The following is a 19,114-nucleotide window of genomic DNA, read 5'->3' on the forward strand; positions in this document are numbered from 1 at the left end:
AAATATCTAGGCCAGAAATATTATTTGCATGAAATATACTTGTATAAACTTCTTTCCTAACATGCAAAGGAGTACTAAATCCCTAGAGTATCAAAAGGAAATGCATGGCATGGTCTTTTTGATCTGGCTCTGGAATCTATTCAGTGCCACAGACAATACATTCCACACAATTTCATTTTCTGTGCAGGGTATTTCATAAGAAGAAATAATAAAAAAATATATAACATATTTCTAGCAATGCCTGGTCACACATGTAACACTGCATGCACAAGAATATGCAAGTCTATCTCTTGTGGTAATTTCTGCGTCTACTGTAATCACTCAACAAACAACGGGCTAATACCATACGTGAAATCTTCAGAGATAAAGGCCGTGATGGATATAGAAACACGATAACGCAATCTAAATTTGAGCTGTATTGAAAAGAGGGAAGGGAAAAGTATTGCAGTCATTCTCGTCACTGAGCCCATCTCACACAACACAGAATCAGTTTAAAATGTCTCGCGCACAATTAGAACAATTCTAAATACCACACAAAGCCTGTGTTGGAAAACTATTTGGCTCTCAAGCATTTTTGATACTGTGTGATGCTGCCTACAGAGTCTTGTATTCGGGTTTATGAAACAGTGTTGTTTTATTGCTTCCCAAAGCCTAATTTTCTATGCTTCAATATTCAGAATGAAATAAAAATGCCTGAAAAAAATCACATAATTCCTGAGAACACACAGAAATTGCATCTCATGGGCCATATTGTCCAGGCTGTGGACTGCATGATGAGAACTGCACTGCTCCTGATTGCGCTGCAGCCAAAACCACCAGAAAAACAGAAACAGAACCATGCAGTTTAATAAAGTACAGCCTCAGGTACTGTGGTTCTGAAGGGCTGCAATAAAAGGCCTGCTGGGTGTTAGTTCCTGAGCCTCTGATGAACCAGGACAGCCTTAATCTGAATTTAGTATGAAAAGAGTACACAATGGCACATATTCACACAGACTTCTAGAAATTAAATGGCAAGTTCTGGGTCATCTGGAGTTTGAGGTGACTTTGAGCAAGAGATCGCAAGTTAGATCATTGCTGTTTTAATTCAACATGACCTCCTGAACTACCCAGATGTCTCGACTTAATTCACCTGAAATATTTTTTTTTTAAATTGTCCTTAAAAACTTTTACAAGCCATTTCAATGACGTTTTCATGCACTGTAATGCATTCAAAAGCCTTTCAAGTAGATGCTTCAGAATGGATGGAAGCAGTGAATGTTCTGGCTCTGAAATTGATTTTATTTATGAAGAAGACACAAATACTCTGGAAACACCATTCGTCAAACTAACTTGTACATTTATATACTGAGTGACATCAGTGGGAACACAGTCTGGTATATAATGAATTCTGAAGAATATGATAAATGAAATCATACTAATCCTATGGTTATGTACAGCTTTGTTTTCATTTACAAAGCTGTACTTGGTATTCTGTTACAATATCTTTGCACCTTTAAAACCGTTAAGTTAAAGCTCTTAAAATCTAAGCTTCAAATCCTTGCTTAAATTTCAGGTACCAAGAATATGAAGTAAGAAGGCTTTAGACTTCCTGGTTCCTTGATTAGAGCTAGAATTACCATCAGAATTATCTTGAGAGAACAATTTTGATGAATAATTCAAATTCAGGAAGCAATGCTCTAAGTGTTTAACTATTGTACTTTTTTCTGTCTATGCATCAATGATGTCTTTTATTGGATAATTATTATATTTATTTATTATACTGATCTCTCAGTCAGATCACCTCTGTAAAACAGATTCTGTATCTCAGTTACATTTTCTGGTTGATTAAAAATGTTTCATATCTGAAGTGAACTGGGTAACTATACCATAGTGCTGAAAGTTTCTTGAAATCATAGAGCATAGTAAGCCAACTGCTTTCAGGAGGGATGGGATGCCCCCTTTCATTAACTAAAGAATTGCAAGAATTAAGAAATGACAGTAGTGAAACAAAGTACTATAATGATCGTCCTTAAATTTTTGGAAATGTCACATTCAGATGTGGATGTGAATATAATGTTTTATAACCTCAGACAAACGTGAAACGTGAACACTATGAACAATGAACATTTTTTTTAAATTAAATGTTCATATTGCTATAATAAAAGATGAACTGAATCGATCACATTCATCATTCCTCTTTGAATTTCATGTAAATTTAGTGCAGCAGTAATAATACAAAAATATGAATATTGGATATTTTTTGTAGCATTACTGCACTGAGAAATATTCAAGATTTCAAGTGGATTGATATGATTATGAGAAGGACTGCACAGAACATGCAGTGCTTTCTTAAGCCACTGCATTGCATCTACAGGTCAGAATACTGTTTTTTCCGGTGGACTTACAAAAGCAAATTAATGTAATGAACCAGGTGTACCACCACTTCCAAGAAACTATGGTAAATTTGCTTCTAAGACATAAAAAAGGATTGTGTGTATCAACAAGGCTGTATGCAAAACATGTCTTGATGCAATTAAAATTGTACCAATCATGTTAATTCAAACCAACCAGCAGGACAGGTTTACAAGCAAAAACCCAGCAGACACATCAAATCCAGCAAAAAAAATCCAGTGTGAGTCAGCCTGAGACTAACTTAATCTGCACTCAAATTTTCCAAACACATTAAAGGCCAAACACAGGGTGCTCTAAATTCCAACTGAGGTACTTCCTGCCCAACTACAATGTTAAGGCGAAATTCAAAATCCAGTTGAAGGCCGATTTAAACTGAGTAATTTTAGGGGGCAGCGGTGTGCTCTAGGGACTTGACCAGAAGTAGCTCTACACAGGGTTGAAATCCCATGTGGAACACTGCCAGTCTACCCTTGAGCAAGGTGCACTTCACCTGGCCGGCTTGGTAAATATCCCACTGTGTAAATGGATGAAGTGCAAGCTCTGAGTCACATGGGATAAGGACATTGTCTGCCAAGTAATACATCATGTAAAGTAATGAGATACTGGTTAATGAACCCAAAATGAAAATATGGCCATTTTCCTGCACATGAACTTGAGATGCATTTTACTCAGACTTGAAATTTCACAGGATGCATTCTCCAGTGAACACCTGGCTAATGTGCAAAATATATGACTACATGCATAAATTATACAGCAGTTATTGCTTACAAATAGAGCACACGTGGAAATAAAAACATCTACCTTCTTTTTTTCCTCAGTTATTTTTCCGGAAAAAAGCATTTTCTGTATCTGAAAGTTGGTACGGTACGTTCTGTGGTCAATGCGAACACATCAATCCAGATTAACAAAATGCAACATTTATATTATCGTAAGGGCAAAATGACAGGAAAGACACATTTCCAAAACCTCAATATAACACACAACAGACAGGGGACATTCTTCTTCTACAGTTATGTTGCAAACATTAATAGCGCTGTGTGTAAAATGGCAGAGACCATGACCTCTTTTTCCAGGTAAGCTTCAGAGACTGTATTCCCTAGGAGTAGAGCAGACTGGTGTGGATCGCGAGAGGGGCGTGTGGGTCTTACTTGAGAGTGGTCATCTCGGTCAGGGAAGGTTGGGTGGCCTTCAGGTAGCTGGCCCGCCGCGCCTGGATCTTGGGCGAGGGCTTGGGGCTGCCGTCCGAGTCGCCGCTGTCCTCGTCCGCCATGGCCTTGATGTAGCTCCCGCTGCGCATGCGGCGGCAGGGGATCTCGTCGTCCTTCCCGAGGGGCGAGAAGCCGCTCCACTCGTCCTGCGGAACCTGCGGGGGAGGGGACGCCCACACCTGGTCAGGTACCTGCATGCCACTGCTGTTCCCCAGCTTCACCATGCACCCCCTGCCCAACCAAAATGCACCTCTCCGTCGCTCTCACTCTCACCGAGAACTGTAATTACCACAGATGCTGAAAGACAACTCTCCTAATTATACAGAAGAAGAAGAAGAAAAAAATCCTGAGCAACCTGGGCATCTGTTTCTCTACAGTCACCTGGAGGCATTGCATCATAAATATGGCCAGCCCACAGAACAAAAGAAAAAAAGAAAAAAATACAATAAAGGCTGCTGTTAGAGTGGAGATGCACATACTTCCTTGCTGCATCTATTTAGGCATTTCTTTTTGATTTGATGGCACTAGGCAAGATGCCTTTCAATCACTGTAAAACCTGAATATGGACTAGTGAGAATGCTGCACTGAACCACTTTCAAAAGCGGCAGAAACACATCTACTGTACGGTGTTCCAAACCAAGCAAAATCTGGCTGTGAAATAAAAGGTAAATCGAGTTTGGAAAAATAAGTACTTCATCAGTAACATACTTCCAGATATGCTATTTTTCAACTTTGTCTTATATAGTTTTAAAGATACCCTCAACATAATAGGGCTTAATGGCACACAGACTCTAAAATAAAGGATGGACTGGTCCACAACAAAAAATGGCTTTAAAATGGCTAATAACTGAAACAATGACAACAACTTCTCCTTGGAGAAACGATAAAGTGAAAGTCAAACAGCGAAAATATCTGGTAAATTTTTAAACATATTTCAAACTTTAGGCACACAGGTGCAAACACTGACATCACTCCTTATTACAGACAAAGACTGTCTTTAGTTTTGGGCACTGGAGAAGTTTTTTGGAGAAGTGCACTATTTTCCCTCAGAAAAATATTTAACATTGAAAAGGCTGCTCTCCGTTCAGTAGGAAAGGCTAAGCTTGTAAGTGTCCCCTTCATGTGTCTCCTCCACTCATCCTAATAGGAGCAGCCTCTCATCTCAAGAGGGAATCCACAGAAGGTCTGGTGGCAAAAATGGCTATCCAAGTGCCTTTTGACTCAACCTCTTCCTTAGCTTACGAAAGAGCCTGAAGAATGGTAGTAATTTGAGTACACACACCAGCAGTAGCAGTTCCTGCCTGTGCCGATAGCAGTAGTCTTACACGAATAGTGGGGGGCTACCCTTCCTGCTTTGTAAGATCACTGCTACTGTGCTCTTCTGTACACATGGCCTTATTATATGTCACTGCTTTTATGATAAGCACTTACAGGTACGTACATATTATTCCTTTATTATCTCCCTGGATAAACCAAACTCAATAATAAATGAACAATAATTCTTGTCAATGTGCGTCATTTAAACATCAAATATAAAAAAAGAAACTGTATGACGAGTTAATGCAGCACACAGTACACGTGCTTAATATCAGCTCGATATTGATTTTCAAAGAAACAACATCAGTCTGACATCAGAAGTTCTCACTGAAGTAATTTCCGAAGATTGCAAATGTGAATAAATAGCAGTGTGCTTTGTCTGTCGTCAGCGTGGGTTTATCACTGTAATATTCATGTCCTGCTTTCAAATAGCGCTGCTTTATTATCCTCTGGAGAACCTCTTCAGAGTCTAGACCACCGTGTTTTTAATAATGAGTGCACTGACCAAAGCTTAAAAAGTCAACAACCTCAGAAATAGCACGCTGTACAAATCCTCCACTAAGACCTCAGCCAAAAACTGAACAATTTTGGCATTTGTTCAAACAATAGAATAAAATGAGCTGCTGATCACTACTGTAGTGGTTTAATCGGCATCACTATTATCCATAGTTATTACACTTTTTTCTATTGCCAGAATTGGACATCATTAAATTTGACACATTTTTTTAAGTGTTTCGGCATTAATAATGAGCAACATCCTGAGACCTATGGTAATGCGCGAGGGTACTTCCTCTGTAGCTGCTTCAGCATATGTCTGATTATGAAATAAGCACACATGGCTCTCACACTAATGAAAGCATTTTTATGGCACAAAATGTGGAGGTGAAACAGAAATAAAAAAAGAATGTCTGAATGATTGCAGTACATGAATCATTCAAGCGCCTTGGTAACTACGGAAACAACCAGCCTTTGACGTCAAGACAATAATCAGCAGATTGCGCATGGAGTCAGAGAGGGCCAGCGAGTGTGGTCACATCAGCTGCAGTGCCCACACAGAACACGATGTATCTCTGCTTTGTAGAAATCAGCGGCAGAACACAGCAAAAAGCTCAACTGAAAAACTTTTATTCACCCGGATGTACGGCAGTGTTAAAGAATGCGGCTCAAGATAAAGAAGCGATACTTTCTGTTTCTCCCTCAGACGTCTCCAGGGTTAATCTGAACACAATATGGACTCCCCAAAACCCTAATCACATTTGAAATAAGGAGGGGGCCGACCCCCAACTCGAGCCTTCAATATGGCAGCAGCCTTGCCAGTCCTTCACTCTCCAAAAGGAAGTTTAAACACTGGAAACTGGGCTTTCTTCCCAGGATGTCACCGTGAAAAAGACCCCCTCTTCCTACATCCTGAGAAGACTCATTGAATCTTGCGATTAGCATTCAAAATCTGCAATGGATGTTTTGTCAGAAAAAATAAAAATAAAACTACAGCCCGTTCTGCCCCAACCCCTTTTTCCTAGTTTAGTTTTTGATTCCCGCAGGCCTTCTCAGAAGAAGAAACTTACTGCGAATTAACCACTTCTCTCTCATCCACAAACCGTCACATTTCAAATACAGCAAATTCACAGTGCAATGTGAGCCCTTTTTTCTCTCTACGAATGCAACACTATAATCTGACTTCCAGTATGTGCAATTTCCTATAACTAATAATGGATATAGGTAATTGAGGCTGGCTGTCTAGGAAGTTATATGCTGTCTAGGAAGAAACAACAAAAACACTATGTCAAACCGTTAAACCTGAAAAGCCCCTTGGGTTTATGAAATGTAGGAAAGGAAGACTGTACTTCCTTAAAGTCATTCATAAGTCAAGCTTAGAACTGCTACTGATTTCATATAGCATGTTTCATACAAGGAAAACTATCTACTATTTAATTAAGGGGTATCATAGTTGTGAGATCTACTGTGTTAACATATCTGGCTGTATGTATTCAGAGAATAAATGCCTTTTCTTATCTGCAGCACTGTGCCTAACAAAATACGCCACAGCATACAAGATGAAATACGCAAAACATTCTCAAAAATAGATTTGTTTCAAAAATAAATCGGCTTTCTCCTTAGGGCCTAAGCCAATCCAGGCAGTTATGGCTCCTTATTAGCTGTTCTTCAGTGAGCAGCATCACCAACTCCAGAATGTCTTTTGGTAAAGAAGATGCCATTGATAGTTACTATGGAAACAAGAAGACGGGAGCTTACAACTGAAAAACAGATGCCAATTATACCCAGAGGGACTGCTCAGCTACAGAGCACAGGCGTACATGTGGAACATCCGAGGTGGCCAATTTATGCTTCTGCACTAGGATAGTGTGGTCCTCTGCAGAAATGCCACAGGCCACAGGTGCCTCTGTGTCAGTAAATGAGGGCTGTGTGTTCCCCGCTATAAACATGTGGTTTTAATGGCATCACAAAACTTCAAGGCACCCTTGTTTCACGCTCGTTATTATTCTCCCGCGGAAAGGACTTGTGCCATAGGTAAAATGCAAACAATACATGAAAACGGAAGACTGACGCTGCAGGCTCATTCTGTAAATTAAACACCAGGGGATTTCTCAAAGGCCACGCAGTACACCCTGCGATAGCTTGAACAGACCTACAGTACGAGAAGTTCAAAATGTTGAGCCTCCTGTGAATGCGGGGTGCTTCTGAAGGCACGAGGAATGCAAGATCACGTCTGATGTAACCGTAGCCACAAAAGCCAACGGCTCTGGATTACAAAAGAAAAAAACGGAATTAAAGGCAGCATGTGCCTCTCCCTAGGCGCAAACAGCTTCACGGCTGTCTGAGTCTGCGTTCTTCGTTTGAACAGTCCTCCTTATCTGTGCCATGAATTGTGGGATATGACTGCAAACTTGGGTAAGCCTGTGCCACCTGGACTCTGGCAGAAAGAGGCAATCATATAGAATAAAATTGGAACATAAAATTTTAGTTTTCCTTATTCCTTTCAATTTATGTTTGAAAAAAGAACATAAAGTAATTAAAATGATGATATTCCCAGGGTACATGGTGCTTGCAAGGCATAAAAAACGAATCTCTGCTTTCTGAAGCAATTCAGTCGTACGTAACCTCAGCTGTGATATGTGTGTGCTGAGCTTATTCTAACAACTACAGCTAATTTTTTGAACGAATGAGATCCATAATTGAAAATATATTAAAAATAGGTTGCAAATATAGCAAACCTTTCTTACTGACGAGCACACATACGCACACACATGCGCACATGCACGTAAGATCGTGTGCACAAGGGAAATAACAATTACAAATAGCAAATAGAATTAGGAAATCAAGCAGTCTGTGAAAAATCTACACTAGCACAAGACAGAAATGAAACCATATGAGTGCCTAAAAAAAGAGAGTAAGGCTCTTATTGGTCTGCACTTACTTCTTTCTCAAATGAAACTGGAACGGTGTCCAGTGGGGCAGGGAGGGGGTTTAGAAATGTAATAAAAGAGTGCATACCTGCAGAAACTGGCATGACCGCTCCTGCTGACATGTCTCAGATTTCATTAGCGTTTTATCTACATTTACTGAGGCCTTCTGGTAGACTTCGCGTGCTCTGCTCACCGTAAGAGTGGACGACCACGAGCTCTTCTTCATGAGCTGTGCATCCATGTTTAGGGGGATACTTGCACAGGTGGTGCATTTAACATCGTTATTGCTGCGGGATGTTTTAAGAGTGTGTTCACTGATCGTGTTGAAAGCCTCCATGAAATACTGCGACTGGGACTTGTCCGGGTGCCGGCCAATGGTCATGGCACCCGAGGGGCTGTGGTAGAGGCAGATGTCCCTGTCCAGGTTGTCGTCGGAGCTCCAGTAGCCCGAGGTGTTGGGCCGGTGCTTGGGTTCGGCGGACTTGCAGCGGTCCCGGCTCTTGCTCCTCTTGCGGTGCTTGATGGTGGGCACCTCGTCGGGGCTGGCCTTGTTGCCGTTGACGCTGCCCTTGGACGGCCCCTCCAGGGAGTGGGACTTGGTGAAGAGCTTCTGCACCGAATGCACCAGGTGGCGTATCCGCCCGGGGCTGTCGCTGCGCTGCTCCACCGCCATCCGCTTGTACTGCAGGGTGTGGTAGCCGTCGCGGTTGATGGGCAGCTGCCGCTCAAACTGGTCCAGCAGGGTGGGGGGTAGGCGGTTGCCCTTGTTGGGCACGCCGGTGTAGGGCACCAGGGCACACTCGTCCTTGAGCTCATGGTGGGAACTGTAGTGCCTTCGGGGAAACGTGCCGTAGGGCACCACGCATTCGGACTGGAAGGAGTTCCTCTGGGCGTAGTAGGGGTGGTCGGCAGGGTGGGGGTCGGACGGGTTCAGCAGGTATGGCTTGCGGTCCGAGTGGTGCACCAGGGAGTCGTAGGAGTCGCACGCCACGGCGTGGTGGTGGCTTCGGCTGCTTGATAACCCCTTCATTGTTAGCGCTGCTAACAAGCCCGATTCATTTAACTGCTGCTGAAGATCTCCTGACAGGTGTTAACCAGGCTCTGTGGGGATAAAACAAACACCAACAACAGCATGACCAACTTTGAACACTTAAATCTGCACGCATGTGGACAGTGTATTCATTATCATGGCCGACCAGCATGGTCAAACAGTGTCACCAAGGTATTGGCAGAGTGATTGACAGGGTTAAGATCTGTTCTATTTATCTGTCCCAATTTTAAGCTGCGTCACCAAAATATCACTGCCACTGTGTTCAGAAACCTTGCTCCAATCAAGCAGAGTTGGGAAGCAACAAAACAAATGAAGCTTGTTAGAGAGTCTTCCTCTTTGTAGTCCTGTTTCTACATGCCTTTTCCTTTATGAAAAACACTGGAGAATAAATTTGGTATGCCACTTCATTTTGCACACATCCCCTGGCATCAGAGTTGACTTCAAAGGTCTTCTGAAATGGTTGTCTTTATATGCATATACTGTATGTGTGTGTGTGTGTGTGTGTATTTTAGAATTGGTTTAGTGAGAATGGAATGTAGAGAAGGAGAAAGAAGGAAGGGGACATAGAAAAAAAAAATAAAACATAATATGGCACACTGTGTAATCACCGCATTTATCAGGGTAAATTTGGGCAGTAAACAAACAGATGACCTGAAATGAAACCCACCAGAGGGACACAGAGTTAAAAACAGTCATAAACTGAGAAGAGCACATACGGTTTAACTAAAATGCTTATCAGACCCACTCAGAGAAAATACTTTGGATGTACAAACCCTTAAACCCCCCAGCACTTTTAATAATAATAAATAATAATTAAGTCCGTGGCAAAAATTAGCCAGCTGGTGAAACTGGAATCCATATGAGAGCTTCCTTCAGAACAGGACTTCCTGTGAAGCTTCTGTGAGTTCTTATTGCCAGCAGGCCTGAAGCCTGCTTAATTCTGGCTACCATCTAACTAGCAAGTGCGTGTGAAGAAGAAATGAACTGCTTTTTTAAAACATTTATTGAAGAACAAGTGTTGATTGAATTTATGGGGCTCGCAATCAATCAAAATGGACAGTCAGTAAAATAGCATTGCATTTAAGATACTAAATGCAAATATTACCACATTCACAGCAGTTATACTTAAATGTATTTAAGTATAACTGCTGGTTTTAAAGTCACCAGCTGGGCCATGAACATCATCAAACCTCTCATGACATCATAAAGGGGCTGAACGCTTCCAAAGCATCTCTCTATCCAGTCAGTGACAACACAAACATACACTGTTCTACAAAACAAAGTGAAGAAGTAAAATAAAACAAAAACATTTTTGCTAGCACGTTGGAGCCTTTGCACAAATGGAGAAGCCAAGGTGGAGAGAAGATGCCAGAAGCAATGCCCAACAACATCAGCATCAGGCATACAGTTACGAACCAACAGGGAGCAGCTTTTTGGGTTCCTGGCTTTGCCATCTGTGAGTTCTCTTTCTATAAAAAGGAGGGGAAATAACCTAGTTTCTTTTCATTCAGATCCTGACAACCACTTTCAAGTAACTTTTTTCTATGTTAAAAAAGATTAAGTTGTGCCATCAGTGATTGTTATCTTGGGGCAATATGTTTAGAGATGATAATTATTTAATAGGCCCCATGCAAAGTACAGCTGCTTCTGTTCTCCCTTTTAATTTCACAGCTGTTTGAAAGCATCAGCTTTTCCACCGTGTAGTTCCCCCACCTAAATGCAGTCTCCTGAATTAAAGAACGGAACAAAAAATAAAGATTGATTCTTTTCTGTTGTGGCTGAAAATTACTTGCTGTGGAGCGGTTTAGTCCCAAGACATCCAGAGCCCTGAAATATGGACTGTAACAGACAGAAGACAGATAGCCTGCTGTAACTCCTTCTCCTCTAAGCCACAGCAATTAGACTGTAACAGCACCTAACAGTGCTGAACTGTCCGGCCTCAGCGGTCTGGAATAGCTTGTGTGCCCAATACATGGTAATAGTTGGTTAAGAAACCTGCAGATTGTCTTCTTGAACCTCGCTGGCACTACGTAATTGGGTAGAAATGGGTCAAGAGAGCAGACCCACGTTTGAACGCCGCGGCTGGGGAAGCACGGTGGACGGCTGGCTGACGCCCGCGCCCCGCTCTCATTCAGCGAGCCTCTCGGCGCTCAGCAGCCCGCTACGCGCCGCCCTTCCCAACAGGAAGAGGCTCGACGGGTGGCGGAAAACGGACAGCATCCCTGTTATTACCGAGCTTTTATTGTTCACTCCGCTCCTCTGATGGCACCCGGAGTCACGTCGGCTAAATACGGCAGCACAGCGCCATTAATTAAAAGAACACTGACGCTCAATTAAAGCAAGCCTGAGCTACTGAAGAGGATATATCTGGCTTTTGCACAATTCTATGGGGCCCAGGGGGAATCAGAGGCTATTAATGCTGACATATTTAGAGCAGCGATGGTACGGTATTCCAATAATGTGAGGCTCAAAATGTCAGAGATTAAAAAATAAATAATTAAAGTAAAAGCAGTCTGACAAGCAAAAAATAACTTCAGTGGCACTGCTACAATATGAAACAGCACACTTTCATTTCAGCTGTGTGTTTTGAATCAGACTTCATGAGAAAATGACAAACCAGCCGTGTCCTATCAGCACCAGTGAAAACCATCGTGCATCTCTGGAGAAATCACACAGTGTATGTAAAAATAATTGCAATTAAGTGAGTGTATTGAAAAGTGAGTGAAAATACCAAATAGAAAGCCCATTCCAAGACTGTCAATTAACTGAAACAAATTAAAGGCTTGCCCACCTCTGTAATCTTAATTTAGATCTGAAATACAAGCAGCATGGCAAAAGCCCTGTCATACAAAATTATGCATATCCACAGTCAAGCATTCTGGGTAAAGCTATCCGCTCGGGTATGGCTTCCCTTATCAAGACTATCAACCCTAAATTAAACAACAGTGAACTCCGCACTGCGGTGGGATCAGACTGCACACACAGCACGGGCATCGACGTGGTAGGCTGGGGGTCCTACCTTTATCACAGCAGATGGACAAGGGGGTGTCGCAGTTAGGGACCACTTAAGGACAGCCCATTGGTATTTACTTTCCGCCTTTAAAAAAAACGCGCTGGCGGTTTTAACAACGGTGGAACCAAAGCGGCAGTCTCTGGTTTCCCCACACACTGTGACAGGAAAGCAATAGGATCCATCGCATCCATGACATTGGTCGCAACTACGTTCGTTTCGCCATTTTGACGTTGATATAAACCGGCGTCGGCTTGCCGGCTCAGAGGCCGCGGTGTTCCTGAATGTCCTGCGAATAGAAATGTTCTGCACACACAAACGGCTCCCACGCGGCCGGGCATTAATAAGTCATCTCTGCGGTCTAAGTGAATTAATTATACTAATTTGCAGCCAGCGCTGTATGTTGCTGAGGTAATGCATATATTAAAAGACAAAGCGTAAAAGGTACTGAAGTGATATAACAGGCTTGGAATAAACCAATTTAGATCTTGGATACAGCATATATCATAGATGAAAATAACAGTGTACAATGTGTGTACAATTCCAGACTAATGCAGTTCTGACTGTACATACACGTTTGTTTTTTCTGCCGTGAGAAGTTTAATATTTGTCAGTGGATGATAAATAATCAAATTCATAAACAAATGAAACCAAAAAAGAGGGTTATTCAGGATTTATTAAATATCTTTATGGAAGGCCCTGTTACATTTTCCCCTTGAGAGTGTTATATTAACAATGCAATTATTATAATGAAGCACAAAGGACCTGAGAGCTAATGTCCACAGTCTAGTTCAGTCATGCCAAGAGGATCAGGAAACACTTAAACCCTGGCTGACTGCCACTCAAAGGTATTCGTTACAGTTAAAAAAAAAAGTCTTCTCTGCTGCTGCTACTGTACATAATGAGTAATGAACATCAATGTCACGGCGTTAGGGACACGGCTGTCCGCCGTTGTGCCCGTTTGCTTCTCGCATGTCGGCTGAGCGCAAGCCTAATGTGCGGCGGGGGCCTAAAGACAGGCGTGCCGCTGTACCCACAGCAGTGTTTTAAAGAGAGGCCATAACACCGATACGCTCTTACGTCTCCTACAGCACATGAGCCCCGTTCATTCACTGTGACACCAGCGTGCACCTATAACATGGATGGCTTATTGAGGATCTATCTTTTACCATATTTTTCACCATCGTTTTCAAAAGGCGCTCAATAAAAAGACTATGCACGCAAAAAGACTCAATAAGATAGAAGTTATCATTCAGTTATCATTACGGATCCCTTCTGTTAGCTTGCTTCTGAAAGGTTGAAATCATTTAATCAACGTCTACCTCTGCCTCAAGAATCCTCACAATGTCCATAGGTATTTTAATAATCTTTAAAAAGATCCTATAACTCTTGAAATGTATGTGGCAAAGCTGCATCTATTTATGTCCACACTGTCCCATGTTACACAAAGTCCTTATTCAGTCAACCAAATTACGAGCAGAACACTGAATTCTCTCGAAATGGGACAATCAGATTTTTTCCCCCTCACTCTTTAGGGTGCCAGTCCCAAGTGGAATATGAGAGTTAAAAAAAAAAACAGCCAATCTTAAATTCTCAATTACAATTTTCCTGCATGAAGAATAACCATCTGTTTGTTGCATAACTATTAATGAGTGTAACTGCGGTTAGAGAGTAATTGCTCTCTAAGGGAATATAGTCACCTCACTGCAGATGGGGGGGGGGGGGGGGGGGGTGAGTAAGAAAAAGAAAGGAGAGGAAAGGAATGACTGACTAAGTTCAGCTGGTGAAGGGTCTCAGCAGTGCTGGTAAAAGTCTGAGATAAATGACTGGAGGACACATTCCAAACTCTCTGGCCAGCCTGTCACACACATCAGAGCTGAAAACTGACGCGGCCTTATTTGAAGCATCAGCAGGTTTCCTGCTCCGAAATCTGTGAACATGCCAAGGCCCTCAAAATAAGTCATGTCGTCAGGCCCTATTCTAGAGAGTCCACAAGGCTGTATTACCATCACTCATTCATTGGCATGGAATACGATGATGCCTACTAACATGCTGAAAACTCAACTACAGATCCGATGTCACAATTTTAGAAATATTGAATTGTGAGTCACAGTTGCCAAGATAAAGGCGTTAGAGTGACACTCAAATGTGAACTGACATCACACTGCCAGTGCAAAAAAAAAAAAAAACAACCCTGCTGGAGTAGGGAGCTATTTAATTATTTGCTTGATGTCATTTTAATAGTCACTTCTGACAGAAATGATCTTGTCACTGAGAGTACAAGGATTTGTTATCAGAAACAAATAACAAATCCATGTACTGGGATGAAGGTACATTTATTTGTGTAAATTCAGATCACCAGGAAGTCCAGGTGGCAGAGCTCAAGAAGTTTAATTTTGATTTTGTTTAGATACACATTAGCTAGTAAATAAGACACTTTTCCCAGCTTCAGACAGCTTACTGCTCTGTTTTGTCCTCTGGTGGTGAAGGTCTTTGGACAGATGTCAATCCTTTTCGCCAGTAAAATTCCAGATTTCTAACAACATGTATTTTCAGGAAGAAAAAAAAGAATAATATTTTTAATGATTCATTTTTATGATTATTATCATATTTATTTTTATAAAATGACCACAAATGTGCAGTCCATTTTTGTGTGTTTGCAATACCGAACCTATTTGACACTATGAGGTCTATGACAGCGCCTGGCTGAAGACAGAAATGTACAGACGTAACTTTGTCGGGTGAGTAATGTAACAAATGAAAAATACCATGTGTGACATCAATGTGAGTTTAATATTAATACACTAATGTGTTTTCTGTCCTTGCCGCACTACCAATTGAAAATCGAGAGTTCTATGGTTAAAGTGTGACCTGGGGTTGTCCCCATGCAGAGTGTCTAATTCACTGCAAGACTGTGTATGCATTTTTTATACCTGATGGAGCATGGGGAATGGTAATTAATGTATAGAATTATTTTACATTCTAAATACTGTGTGGCTCAAATAGCCCTACAAGGTGAGATGAGCATTTTGTCCAGTGGATGCATAAATCCATTACTATTCACATAAATCAGACCCTATTTTCTCTCAGAAGCAGCTAACTCAGCTAACTCACCCAAATAAACAGACTGCAGCTCAGTCTAATCCACTATCAAACTAGGAGAGAACAATCTGTAAATAAAAGATGAAGGATTACATGCAGACAAAATCCTCCACAGTGAAAGAATGTGATCTTTTTGGTATATGGCACGCACAGCAGGCATGGACCTTTGACTTGAAGGTTATTTCAAGGTTGCTCCTAACTTGTTTTCCACATTATATGTTCTTGCTAAATGCTAGCACTAATTCAGTGCACATCATAGAAAAATGTAAGTTTGAGTGGCAATTTTTTTGGTGATGTAATACTTATTCTATGCTATTCAGGTGCAGTTTTAAGGTTTTAAATTTCATATTTTTGAATCTTCAAGGCACTTACCCTATCAGAAAATGGGTAAAAACATTGAATGGATCTATTAAAAAAACATTCATTAATCAGTGATGGTAAAGGAAAAAAAACAGAGTATAAGTGTTATCCATCATGCCATACAAGAACTGCAGTGTGACAGGAAAATGTATCAAAGTAAAACATATTTCAACCAGTTAAGACCTGCTGACAGATCTTATTAAATTTTCCAGCAGAACCTCATTCCAAGCTATATACTCTTTAAACAAAACAAAACAAAAAAATAGTAACACCCATGGTCTCTTATAAAAGAAATAGCAAGGCTGGCACTCTACCAACTTGCCCTAGGCCTTGCCATTTTCTTCAGCCATCCCAGAGCTCCACCTGCATGGATGAAATCCTCCGTCAATGTCCTCAATTCAACATGCTGACACTTGTGGCACAGCCTCTCACATACAAGGACTTAATGATTGGACAGGAGGCTGATCATTTGATGACTGTGCACTATAAGCCTCCCTGATTGGTTTATTAGTAAGCCAACAGATCATGCATTAACATATCCACAGGTCATTGTTCAGACTGTTTTTTGATGGACAGCATTGCTTTTACATTATTTACATTATTAGATTTTGAAGTAAAAAAAATATATATATATTTCTGACATACGTCAAAGTCTGATTAAGATTCTTTCCCATTTCAGGACAATATGTTGCTGGCTTGCCTGAACATGGACTTCCTGTCCTTCCACATGCTTATATAAATGGAAACATATCAAGTTTATTAATTTATTTCATCACTCTGCAAAAAAAATGTATTTAATGTTTATTTGATAGGGACAGATACATTTAAACATAGCTTATTGACAATTATCCAATTATTATTATTATTATCCAATAGACAAAGGGAGTTTCCTCTCCCAAGTAAATTTCTGGACTATAACAACTAGTTGTTTTTACAACTAATAAAATGTAAGTCTTCCATCAAATAATCTTTCCCCGAATCTTGCATTGTAGATCCAGCTGGCTTTAAAAAAATAATGTGTTTCCTTTGGTGAGCTTAAATGAACAAATAATAATGTATACGCATTCTAGATATTTCATACTAGCATTCCTGCTCCACTCTGTAAAAAAGGCAGCTTTGTAGTGGGACACAGTCATGATCAATGAGTATTTCCATGACACAAAATGTTATTTTCCATACCAGGCCTTTCTCAGGACGTGAAAGAAAGCCACTTGAAGGGATATTCTATCTTCCCACGCAGGCATCAAATAGCGAGCGGGTAAAGGGCTTAGAGCATTCAGGAGGCATTTTGTCGTCATGTCAAGCTGCACCATGCATCTCCTTTCCTATTCTCCCCCCTGGGAATCACATTTCCTAGGGTTGGGCAGATTAACTCCACCCTCCATGCACATCACAAGGCTGCTGACACATGGAACCCGGGAGAAGAACCGCGTGAGGTTCTAGCTCCACGCTGCGCTGAGAACCTTCCATTCGACAAACAGGAAATGGCACATCCATGGCTCTGCAAGCACAGGTGGGACAAGAACTAGCCAGCTGCCATGAGCGAAGTGTCCTTGTCGCTTGACTGAGGCAATCTGTCTTATGCTACCTTTGATGCATAAAATATCACCTAAGAGTATGAAACAGAACGTAATATCATCATTACGCAAGCATTCCGAATATTGTAATTGAGAAATAGACGTAAGAAGTTTTCTGGAGCTTATAGGTGGCTCATTCTGTTAAGACACTGATGGATGGGCTGCACAGTCAGGCATCAAATCCGAACAGGCCCAGTGCCAACTGCGGCCCACAGCCTTGCAGGGTGGTGGAAAATAGCTTTACCCAGAGAGGAATGAATTTCAGGCAGCAGGACATCTGTGCCTCATCAGGCACTAGCGCCCCCCTCTGGGCAGTTGTGCAACCACAGTTAACCTGCCAAAGTTGCACATGAAGTGTCCTCATCTGAGCTTAAAGTCCAACTGGTGGACTGTGGATAGAAAAAAGCAAGGCTTTGGAGAAGATTGCATGCTTGTCTACACTCTCCTACATTGATTGACAAAGGAAGTTGCAGAGGTGAGCACAAGCACAACTGGATAAGATAATCTGTAAGAAAATAAAATAAATCCTATTGTGTACTACATGTCCCCCATTTCAGATTGTTCATGACACATCAAATTCTGTGCCTGTGGCAATAAAGATGCAGACTGATTTCTTTGCAAAATCTGTGCCTTCTCATCATTGCAGGACACTTCCTGTCTAAGTCTCAGTGAGTCTGGCTGGCCAACCCAGACAAGGAGGCTGATGGGACATTATAAACGGCTACATTCCACAGATTCTCATTTCACAGTTATCTGATAAAAGCTGCAGAGAGAAACCAATACTCTATTAGGAATAATACAAATAATGTATTATTATCCCAATACAATTATCTTTTACATCACATAATGTAACAGGTTTTCTGAATAACCTTGCATTTTCTACAGTTCAACACACAGAAACACACACACAGAAGTTATGTGACTCAAACATTAACAAAAATACCAACACGGGGCTCTTAGAAAACAAGTGTAATGCATTTTTAATGCAATGTAGCCTACATCACTTTATATAAATTTTCTTTCAATTGCTTTCTTACTTTAGATGTATAGTTCCTAAATGTGTATATTAATATTCTGGGATAACTGCAAAAATAAAAATCATACAAAAGCAACAAGTGGCAATCACGTAGGACTCAGAAAATGTACCAAAATGGTACCTAACACATTTAATACATTCAACAGTACAATTACAGTGCAGGTGATGCACTGGCATCTAGTTTATGACCAACATGATGTGGGTACTGATTTAAATATGAAATTGGGAAATACTGATTTCCCAATTCCAGCGTAACCATGTACTTAATTTGTTTTTGTGCTCATTTGATTAAAATCCATCAGTCCCTTTCTGAGGAAATATCATCCCTGTAATCTGCTCTGCTACTGCAAGGCAAGCCTCCCTTTTTTCACTCCCAGCCTATCATAGCATGACTCACTTCCAAATAAGTCTAAAGGTAAAATATCAAGTAAAATTATTATTGAAATTATAATAGGGAAAAACAAACAAATCATAAAAAATAACTAGTGTTGAAGAAAAAAACCCATGTTGACCAATAAAATTGCCGTTGTATAGCCTAGTTTTTCATTACAGCATGCAAAAACTGAATTGTCATGTATCTGTCAACACATAATTTGTGTTTACGGAGTTAATGTTAAGGCTTGCTAATGTCATTTCA

General features: G+C 41.0%; 1 protein-coding gene across 6 annotated transcripts in view; it reads right to left on the reverse strand.

Annotated features, from left to right (window-relative positions):
- Positions 1–19,114, reverse strand: part of dlgap1b (discs, large (Drosophila) homolog-associated protein 1b) — a 137,554-nt gene that overhangs the window by 53,605 nt on the left and 64,835 nt on the right. For 5 of the 6 annotated variants that reach the window (XM_064332812.1, XM_064332810.1, XM_064332807.1 and 2 more), the window contains 2 exons: positions 8,430–9,442; positions 3,540–3,754 (listed from right to left, as the gene is read on the reverse strand). In XM_064332812.1, the coding sequence (XP_064188882.1) occupies positions 3,540–3,754; positions 8,430–9,371 (1,157 nt within the window). In that variant the 5' untranslated portion in view covers positions 9,372–9,442. The remainder of the gene's footprint in view (positions 1–3,539; positions 3,755–8,429; positions 9,443–19,114) is intronic. The other variant, XM_064332811.1, reaches the window with a different exon arrangement.

This window comes from Anguilla rostrata, chromosome 4 (genome assembly GCF_018555375.3).
Source record: "Anguilla rostrata isolate EN2019 chromosome 4, ASM1855537v3, whole genome shotgun sequence".
Classification (NCBI taxonomy): domain Eukaryota; kingdom Metazoa; phylum Chordata; class Actinopteri; order Anguilliformes; family Anguillidae; genus Anguilla; species Anguilla rostrata.